The sequence below is a fragment of the Mchenga conophoros genome, linkage group LG4, assembly GCF_057382185.1.
Source record: "Mchenga conophoros isolate Kocher_MC1m ecotype Shallow Benthic linkage group LG4, M_conophoros_male_GT1.1, whole genome shotgun sequence".
NCBI classification, from domain to species: domain Eukaryota; kingdom Metazoa; phylum Chordata; class Actinopteri; order Cichliformes; family Cichlidae; genus Mchenga; species Mchenga conophoros.
The window spans coordinates 18,675,793-18,686,305 of record NC_140529.1 but is presented as its reverse complement, the minus strand read 5'-3'; the positions used below and the strand labels follow the sequence as shown (position 1 = coordinate 18,686,305).

Genomic DNA, 10,513 nt, shown 5'->3' with positions numbered 1-10,513 from the left:
CTTTTATTGCTTTGTTCGTGAATGTTTTTCATTACACAGCCGCAGTTTATGTATGTGGACCACATCCAAACCACTCACAGTGAGGTAAGATTTTATATGCGCGTTTCTGAGTGCATGTTGTTTTGAAAACAAAGGACAAATCAGGAAAATTTCATGGGAGATTGTTGTCTAATTAGTATTTCCCAAACTAATTTCCATGAATTTTATTGAATTCTGGAGTTCAATAAAAACTGGAATATTTTCAGTTTTTAGGTCCTAATATTCAAAAACAACTTCCTATGGCGAAACATTCCCATTATGGAAAAATAATGACCAGTCTTTCGTTTTTATTGTAGCTTCACAGAGTGGAAAATCCTGAAAAAAATTACATAAAAGTTATAAACTGACTTTTTGTCATTGACTTCAATAAGGATTTGATACTCTATGAAGCTTGGTGAGAAGGCGACAACTGTTGGTGTCATTATTCAGAAATGGAAGAAATATAAAATGAATTCAGGCTCTATGCAAGATCTTGCCTCAACAGTGATCAGCCCAAAAAGTAAACAGGTGGAGCTTGTTAATGATCTGAAGGCAGTTGGACCAAAGTACACCACTAGTAAAACACGACGCTTTATTAAATTGAAATCTTGCTGTGCCACAAGGTCTACCTGCTCAACAAGACACGTATACGGCCCCGTCTTAGCTTTGCTAGTGAACATCTAAATAATTCAGAGAAGGCTTGGGAGAAAGTGCTGTGGTCAGAAAATCGACCTCTTTGCCATCAACCTGACCCAATACGTTTGGTGGAAGAGGAATCCTGAGTGTGTCCCAGAAAACACCATTTTTCCAAACCTGGTGACCAACTACGAGAAACGTCTTACCGCTGTGTTTGCCCACAACGATTTATCTACCAATACTAGATCATGTTTTGCTTGGGAATCAAATTATTATTTCCACTCAGTGACATGAAAATCAATCTATAACTTTTATGTAATGTGCTTTTTTCTAGCTTTCTGGTTGTAGTAATATGAACCGCTACTGAGTTCCACCATATCAGTGAATTACTGTTTTCTTTATATCACTTGTTTTCACCTTTGGCAATATAAAACTCCTTTCTGCTGCAGATCGTGTTCAATGATTATGTCGACTGAACTGTGTTTCATTCCATATAATACATGCAGTAATCTTGTCTCTAGGATATTTAATTTAGATCTCATTGATATTAGTTCTGTAAAAGCACTGCAATAAAGAACCGGCAGCTTTATTTTGCACTACCTGCAAGGTTTTATTTCTATTGCTGAAGCACTTGAGGGGCTCACACAAGAACAATAAAGCTGAGGCAGAACTAATGCAACCAAAGCATCAAGTCTGAAACTCTTCTGACCACTGACAAACCTTTAGCAGTTTACTTGCAATATCTCCTGCACTTCACCTGGAGTACTATTAACACTCAGTCTATGCATTTGTGACTTAGCAACATCTAATACCTGTTTATTAACCTTTTACAACCTTCAACTACTTATTTAGTATTTCATTTATCAATCGATGGTTCAGCTGCATTGTTTAGTCATCAGGAAACACTGATGACTTCCATTTGTATTAACAATCCGTGCCATTGTTAAGCTTGAGGTATTCCATACCTTACATTCACTATACTGACAAAGGTATTCAGTCACCCATCCAAATCATTGAATTCAGGTGTTCCAATCACTTCTGTGGCCACAGGTGTATAAAATCAAGCATCCAGACATGCAGACTGCTTCTACAAACATTTATTAAAGGATACATCGCTTTCAGGAGCTCAGTGAGCTTTAGAGGTGTACGGTCATTGGATGTCACCTGTGGAACAAATCCACTCGTGAAATTTCCTCACTAATAAATATTCCACAGTCAGCTGTTAGTGGTATTATAACAAAGTGGAAACAACTGGGAACGACACCAACTCAGTCACAGAGTGGTAGCCCATGTTAAACCACAGAGCGGGGTCAGCAGATGCTGAGGATCATAGTACGTTGAGGTCGCCAACTTTCTACAGAGTCAGTCACAGACATCCAAACTTCACGTGGCCTTCAGGTTAGCTCAAGATCGGTGTGCAGAGAGCTTCATGGAATGGGTTTCCATGGCTGAGCAGCTGCAACAAAGCCTTACATTACCAAACACAATGCAAAGTGTCAGGTGCAGTGGTGTAAAGCATGCCGTCACTGGACTCTAGAGCGGTGGAGGTGTGTTCTCTGGAGTGACGAATCATGCTTCCCCATTTGGCATTCTGATGGACAAGTCTGGGTTTGAAAGGACAACACTATTTGTCCGGCTTCATTGTACTAAATGTAAAGTATCAAACAATCAACTGATTTCACTTGCAGACTTCAAAAGACATGCAAATGTTTTTGTGAAATCATCACTGGGAACTTGTTGTTGTATTTGATATGACTGTGTGAATTAGATAAATTTAGCTATTTTATTATTTCTTGTATTGTTGTAATTTTAATGTTTGTCCGGAACAGATCTGCCTTGTAAATGAGACATTGAGTTTCAATGGGACAACCTGTATAAATAAGGGTTAAATAAATTTTTTTTTAAAAAAAGGTTTGGTGGAGTGGGGATTATGTTCTGGGATTGTTTTTCAGCAGTTGGGCTTCAGGCCCTTAGTTCCAGTGAAACATGACTGCACACCAGTGCACAAAGTAACATCTATAAAGACATGGATGAGCGAATTTGGTGTGGAAGAACTTGGTCTGCGCAGTCCTGACCCCAACCTGAGAGAAAACCTTTGGGGGAAATTAGAGTGGAGACTGCGAGCCAGGCCCATCTCGTCCAACATCAGTGTCTTACCTCACAAATGTTCTTCTGGGAGAATGTTCAAAAATTCCCATAAACACTTCTAAACCTTGTGGATAGTCTTCCCAGAAGAGTTGAGGCTGTAAATCCATATTAAACTTTATGGATTAGGAACGGGATGTCACTCAAGTTCATTTGCGTGTGAGGGCAGACGAGGCAAACTTTTGACAATATAATGTGCCTTTTTAACAATAGACAGCCGTTACACAGTAAATCAAATGTTACGGTGATACATGTATAATCAGAGGCAGCAGTTTAAGCTGATGCTGAGATGACAGTGAACTTCCAGTATGCAAGGATTAAATCTAATATATCTGCGCTTCAAGTCTTGCAAGTGTGCCCTTAATAGCAGAAATGATATCAGGTTTATCAGATTTAGTTAGTCTGTGTGCGCTGAATGAACCTGTGCATGTAAAATAAATCCAGTGGCATAAACTGATTTGCTGCAGTGCAAGCCATATAGAAGAAAATGTAAATACACAAGTGAAACAGTCGCATTTTTAAAACTTGAATCCAAACTACAGATTTGCCTCTTTAAGACAGCATAAAATACTGTTACCTTACCAAGATGGTCGCGAGCTCTGCCCATTAATGAGCCGCTTTCGTCACTCACGGAAAAAAACGAAACTGCACGAGCAGCCGACTGTCAGTCTGGTATGTAAACAAGGTCAGACACAGACTGCAGAACAGAAACCAGACACTTTTAGACCCGGCAGCATCTCGCTTAAAGAAAGAGGCAAGAGGAAAACCGAAGAGCTTCAACAAAACTCCGCGGATCCCGGTAAGCTGCAGGTCAGCTGGCGCCTTATTACTAACCGCGCTGTTTCGCAGGACGCACTGCAGGGGACGAATTATAGGACAACAACGCTATAAATGCATGAACCTGTCATGTTGTTGTGTGGACATTGGTGGTAAAAATCAGTCTGCAACGTCTGCAAAGAGGCATCTTTGCACATGTGATGCAAATCTGCCGCAAAGTCACTCAGCAGATTTGTGTTTACCTCCTGCGCAGTCATCAGCTGCCTGCGAACTGGGCCGCTCTCACTCTGCAAAAGCTGCATGGTCATGCTTTCCCACAGCATTAATACAAAGCGAGCACTTCCCCATCGTTAGACGTGTCGTCTAAAAAAATTGAGTCTTTCATTTGATTTTATGTGTTGTGATTTCTGTTGTTGTTTTCCTGTGTGACGCAGCATTGACGTGTATGTACAGGTGCGTGTTGTTGGTAGATTCCTGAGTGGTGCAGCTTAGTTTTGTATATGAAAGTGGGCCTAACCAGCGCTATTTCGAGCCGTCTTCAAGCTGCACAGAAACACAGTTTATTCACATGAAACAAGGGGTGATATTGCATGCAAATACAGGCTTTATTAATTGCATTGTGTTGTGTTTTGTTGTGGGGGGGTTTTTGTACGTCCTGCTCAGCCTGAGAACCAGTTTTGTCTGGTCATGATAATTGATGCAGTGCCAACCAGACACAGACTGAGCTCACACTGTATTCTTCTGCAGATGATGAGGGAGAGAAAAAGGCCAGAGTGAGTGACATACAGAGTAAATAAGGCAGGGAGACAGAAAATCTGGGCCTTTCCTGCCTCAGACTGCTTGTTTTTATCGCGTTACTGCTGCTCAAGTTAATAATCACTGCTGTTCTCTGCTTCTGCTCGATGACCTTCTTAAAGACTTTGTGCTCTGCATGCGTGTGGCATCTATGACGTCATTAACTTTGTTGATCCTTTATATAACTTGCCAAAACTCCACCGCTGCATCCCTCACCTTTTACTGTTATTGTTATGTTCTGATCTCCAAAAGGCCGTGTGATGTTTCCATCATCATCATGTATTTACTGATTTACTTGACCTCCCAGTGTTTTGGAACTAAACATTGCCCATTTTCCACTTCAGCATTCACCTCCTAGAAGACACCAAGGACAATAACAAGTCCTTAGGGGTTTGAGGAGCAGCAGTGAGATAACTCACTGCTGTTTTTACCGCCATGGAGTTGCCATCAGATTTCTGAGATGTAGCAGATTGTGCTTAAATGCTTCATTACCACGTAATGCTGCTTGTCAGGATGACACATGGTCTGGACAGGAATGAATGAATGGGTAGTTTGCTAAAGCTAAATTTTTTGTGTGTTTTGTGTGTCATGTTAGGACAGGCCAGCCAAAATGATGCAGTGTTTTCACTTCATGGTGGAGCCGGCCAAAAACCTGACGGCCAAGATCAAGGTAACCCATTTCTGTACACTCTAATAAAAATATTGTGTGTTTAATGTTCAAACGTGGCCCCTGGCAGGAGGTCACGTTTATACTCAGGTAGACAGCTGACATAATACATTTTTTTATAATCTTACCTGTTTGGTGTTGGTGTTTGGCTTAATGTAAGTAAAAAGGGGGGTTACTCTATGCAGGGAGTTGATGAGATGAAATGAGACAGAGGCTGTTTTTTTCTGCTGACAGGATCAGAGCCCCGATGTGCATTTTGATTAGGCTAAGTGACCGCCCCCTTTCCCAGTTGGCCTTATTACTTTCTAAAGCCCTTGTGAACCAGCACTAATGCTGTCTAAATGTCTTTCTTTGTGGCTCGAACACTCGTCTTTACTCCAGCATTTTCTCACGGAAAATCCTTTACTTGTATTTTCCTCGCAGGATTCGCACAAGAGGGCAAAGAAAGAGAAGAGGGAGCCCCTGGATGAGGACCAGTTGTTCGTTGTGGAGCTGGCTAGAGACATCGGCCGAGTGTGTCAGGTAAAAACGTCTTGTGAACCTGAACTGATGCTTGCATTCCCTCACTGTCTTAGTGTGCGCTTTCAGGATGAATGGGATAGTGTCATTGTAACAGTTTTCTCTTAATGCCAAAAGTGACGCTGATCATCACTGTTGTTTACAGCCTAATGAAGGAATTATTAAACTCTGAAATAATTAGCAGTCTTCATCAATCCACTGTTTTTCTCTCCATTTTACCCTTGCAGAGATCAGCAATGCTGGAGCACATCTGGAACCAAAATGACATCTGGCCAACTCCTCTCTGCAGGGCCTTCATCCTACAGTTGGCCTCCATGCTGGAAAGCAAGGTGTTTAACTGAAAAGTACCAAAGCATCATTTGTGTGGGAAGTGATATACTATTGTTTTGCCATTGATTGGCTGTATTGCACAAGCCAATGATAATTCAAATACACTGTGGAGTCAAGGATGGTCGCAAACAGTCATATGCAGGACAAATTATTCTAGTTCAACCACAGACAGTAAAGATGAATGTAGCTTCTGAAAAAATAAAGTCAATGTGGAAGTGGAACTTGCATTCTAAGTGAAGGCCACCAGATGGCGATAGCTGTGTTTGCAAAAAGACTGAGTCCTATTGAAGTCTCCCACTTGACACCATGTGCCAGCCATGTGCATATTGTGTGAGACTTGTCCAACATATTGGACCTGATACAATCATGCAAAGAAGAGACTTCCCCAAAACTTTGCAGTGATTGCTTGAGCTAGCAGACTAGAGTTGCCTGCGGTTTTACATGCTTGTCTACAAATATTTGCTAACCACTAGCTTAGTGATAGTAAGGCTGACACTTCTGGTTTGTGTCACACTTTTACAGTTTCCCTACAGCCTTACTGTAGCCTTACTTAAGTCACTTACTGTCATCCAAACTACCACTGCAGCAGTCACAAGGAGGTTTTGCCAACCAGTTGAGGAATACACATTTTCCCCAAAGTAACACGTGGTTGCTAGGGGGTCACTGATTAGTCTGTAAGACTTTGCTAATGGGGCTTTAGCAGTCATTTTCATGTAATAATTTCCCCCTCATGACCAGGTCTCTAGTACTGTGTTACTGGGACTTTAGTGGTCCTACACTGTCAGCATGATTTTTGCACATCCATAATGATTGCAAAACCTCAATAGAAGTCTATGGGAAGATTTCTGTCTTGAAAGTCTTGGTTAAATCATGTTTTAGGAAGCAGGATTATCTGCGGTATTATCAGCTCATTCACTGGCAGTGAGTTGTCAGTTGCAAGCAATTAGCCAGCAAGCAAGTGGTGTCACAGGTTGATCTGTCTTTACATTCAGTTTTTTGATACCAAGATGGTGCCGGTGAAATCGCTCACCACTTCAGAAAGTCGCCGTAGCTATGTCCACCTTTTGTACTTTCTACAAGTTCTCTACAAACAGCAAATGAGAAATTTGAGCTCAGAAGTATCATGACTACATACAGTAACCAGCAGTAATCATTGCCTTAAAAAGCTTGAAAATATATTTACATGTCAGTATGTCATAGCATTGACCATACTACTGATGTTAGCCTCAACTATGCCTTTCTAATAGATCTGGACAGGAATGAATGAATGGGTAGTTGATAGAGTTGGATGTCTCGAGACCACTTTTATGTGGTCTTGGTCTCGGATCCCTCGGTCTCGTCTTGGTCTTGCTGTCTCGGTCTTGCTCTCTCAGATCGACATAGTGGTCGGGAGATTTGGAGTCAACAGTATCCATGACACACAATGTAACGTTCGATAATGTTTCATACGCAAAAGCATCAGCTCTAAGAGCTGTGCTTACAGAGTGCTTTGTAGTGAATCAGAAGAGTCGACTCCCATTGAGCGAGAGCCGGCTCCTCACTTAATTTCCTTAATTTCCTTTCGCTGGTCAGCTTTCACACAGTGGCCCAGCTATGCTCCAATCCCTCCATATTGTGGCCAATCACATGCAAGGATATAGGATAATATCATTATGTGACAAACAGAGAGGGTGAGAGACGCGGCAGTCAAGTGGAGCGTGCGTCTGTCCTCTCAGTAAGTGAGTGAGACAGTAGACAGCGGTGAGGAGGGCTGTGCGAGTGCATCGCAAAAACACATAAATATGCCTGACACCTGTAAACGAACCAGCATCTGGCTGCAGTTTAAAGACTTTTTAGTCTCGGTCTTGGACTCGTCTCGACTTTGTCTTGGTCTTGACTCTGTCTGACTTGGTCTTGGTCTTGTCTTGGTCTCGATGCCCTCTGGTCTTGGTATTGCCTTGGTCTTGGTTTAGGCGGTCTTGACTACAAGTCTAGTAGTTGAATGGCCAGCTAATAGGATGATCAGTAAGATCATGGTCGTTACAATCTAAAAAGATACAACGTGTGACAGAGCGATAGTTCAAGCTATCACATGATTTGGCATTCCAGGAAGTTCTCACTTTATTATTGTATGCATGCACTGGGAACCTTGTGTTAATGACTTTGCTGAAAGGGTTGAATTGAATATTGGTGAGAGTGTAAGTAGTGTGCATGAAGGTTATGCTGAGAAAATGGAAATGTGCCCATAAAATGACAAATGTGACCTTGAGCAGACTTTGGAAGAAGTAAGCTGAATTAAAACCTGACCAAATCTTATGAATTGTGAACATGTGGACAGTCAGATGACCTAAAAGGAAACATCAGATTCCTGCAGAAAATTAATAGTCACAGTAGAACTACACGTCTTTTAGGTATAGAGGTATATTTAATAAATGTGTGTTTTTCTCTGTGCAGATGAGACCCATGCAGACTGATGGCTGGCCAGAGATGAATGAGGGCAAACAGCCCGATGTGACGAGTGAGAAGGACCTGCAGCAGGCCAAAGCTGTTATTCTCGAATGGATCAAGGATATAAGAGCCCAGCCTGAGGTGGGAGGTTCAGACATACAACTAATATTTCCTTCAAAACAAAAAATAAGTTTGCTCATTGTTTTTTATTGACATTGATCATTCTGCAGCAAAGTGTGTGGCCCGGAGAACCAGTGGTGAAGAATCTGGAGGACGTGCAGTCCGCCTGGCGCTGGGGCCGTGCTCCCAATCTGCTGACCGCCATGGAGCTGCTTATGTGGACTTTAATGTTACAGCGGCCTGACAAGGTAGAAGTTCTTTCTGTAATCCACAGGTCAAACTTTACAGCTTGCATGACTCGCTGCAGTTAATCAATGAGGCCTCTTTGTTGTTTGTTCCTACAGGACACCATCCCACAGCAGTGGCTTCTGTGGAAACAGAAGACTCAGAAGATCGGTTTGTAAATCGTAACTCAAGCTGACTTTGGTTGTTTCTTTGGAAATATTTACCCTCTTATGAGTTTATCATTCTCTTTTTCCAGGTGCCATATCCTACATCCCTCAACCAGGTGAGATACTGTAGACCACGAATCACACATTACTATTCCCATGCTGGTGCATTTACACTATTAGATCCACTTACTTTTATTTTCCCTTTTTTTTGGCAGTGTGGGATTGGATTGCAGATGCTGCAGGTACAAAATTAAATATTTAATCAGCTTTTTTTCCCCATATAATCTTTGCTCAACCTGTTTTGTAATTTAAACCTCTTCACATTTCCCCTCTAGTGGAGGTGACCCTGGATCTGGACACGGCCAATCCTGATCTGCTCATCTCTACTGATGAGAAAAGGATGCGCTGTGGCTTTGAGAGAAAAGATATTCCCAACTACCACCAGCGTTTTGACGGTTGGTGGTGTGCCGTTGGAACAGAGGGCTACGGCACTGGTCGCCACTACTGGGAGGTGGAAGTGGGAGAGCGCGACTGGCGGCTGGGCGTTGCTAAAGAGTCGGCCCTGAGGAAAGGTTTTAAGTCGCTGAACACAGATACGGGGTACCTGACCTTGCGGCTGGAGAGGGGCACTGAGCTTAAGGCGCTGACGGTGCCATTCACCGCGCTGCCACCCGGCCTCATCCCCCGCAAGGTGGGCGTCTACCTCGACTATGACAACAGCCAGCTGTCCTTCTATGATGTGGACAAACATTTCCACATTTACACCTACAACGAGAGCTTCGATGAGAAGCTTTTCCCACTGTTTGGCACAGTGGAGATCATCAAGGATCTGGTTATCAGGTCTCCAGCAGCCAAAACCCAGTGTCTGTGCTCCACATCTTGCATGTGGGGTTGAGTTTCCCTCCGTGGGCATTTCCTTTAAAAAAAACATCAGTAGACATCATAGTGAAGTATAACAATCCCAAATCACAGGGAGGTTGCAAAAGACCTTAAATGTGCTACTGAATAGCTTCACTTTGTGACCACTCTCTATGCTGCTGCTTTAATGTGATTGTTGCTTCCATTTTCTCACTACAGAGTTATAGTGCAACCCTTTTGCTCACATACGTGATGAAATGCCATCTAATGAAATGCCGTCATCTTCTTTCAAGAGAAACCTATAGTGTTAATGTGATGTATTGTGCATTATTAATCCAGCAATAAAATGCACTCGTGTGAATAATAAATAAACCAAATCTATGTCTTGATGCTTCATGTCATTATTGATACTGCTGATATTCTGTTTGGTAATGTATTTAAAATATATACAGTTATATACAATTTATACACTCATCATTGGCATGAATGTCGTGTTAATTTTGGATTTCTTATTATTTCTTTGAACTGTCCTTTTTCCAGAGTGCAATGATTGTACGGCATATGTTTTGAATGACTGTAAAAAACAAGAATTGAGTGCACAAGTTTGAATTTATTATCCTTTCTTTTATTTGACGGGCATGGATTAGTATTTTTTCACCAACAAGGAGGTTCCCAAAAAGCTATTAGCAGAAAACTTAGCACATCTAAGTTAAGGGAAAAGGCTGAGCCATTCCAAATGACAAAAGAACTGGATTGAAAGTCTGTGACAACAGGTCTTATAGAGTGATGAATGTGAGTTTGAAGTATTTGGTTGAAATTGTTGTCAATA

At 41.9% G+C, this 10,513-nt stretch overlaps 1 protein-coding gene across 3 annotated transcripts; it reads left to right on the top strand.

Annotated features, from left to right (window-relative positions):
• The first annotated feature begins 3,429 nt into the window (after positions 1-3,429).
• Positions 3,430-10,073, top strand: LOC146575879 (uncharacterized). 3 transcript variants are annotated; one of them, XM_085270787.1, is made up of 10 exons: positions 3,430-3,598; positions 4,972-5,041; positions 5,462-5,560; positions 5,785-5,886; positions 8,321-8,455; positions 8,545-8,682; positions 8,779-8,830; positions 8,916-8,942; positions 9,042-9,068; positions 9,162-10,073. In XM_085270787.1, the coding sequence occupies exons 2-10, from the start codon at positions 4,982-4,984 to the stop codon at positions 9,719-9,721; spliced, it is 1,200 nt and encodes a 399-aa protein (XP_085126913.1). In that variant the 5' UTR covers positions 3,430-3,598; positions 4,972-4,981; the 3' UTR covers positions 9,722-10,073. The 3 variants fall into 3 exon arrangements, with proteins under 3 accessions (XP_085126913.1, XP_085126912.1, XP_085126911.1); XM_085270786.1 differs by having other exon boundaries at positions 3,431-3,598; positions 4,967-5,041; XM_085270785.1 differs by having other exon boundaries at positions 3,431-3,609; positions 4,967-5,041.
• The last annotated feature ends 440 nt before the right edge of the window (positions 10,074-10,513 follow it).

Coding starts and splice junctions, on each gene's coding strand:
- LOC146575879 (XM_085270787.1), top strand. CDS start 4,982: ATGATGCAGTGTTTTCACTTCATGGTGGAGCCGGCCAAAAACCTGACG. Junction 8,831..8,915: donor ACAGAAGACTCAGAAGATCG/GTTTGTAAATCG, acceptor CTCTTTTTCCAG/GTGCCATATCCTACATCCCT. Junction 9,069..9,161: donor TTGGATTGCAGATGCTGCAG/GTACAAAATTAA, acceptor TTTCCCCTCTAG/TGGAGGTGACCCTGGATCTG.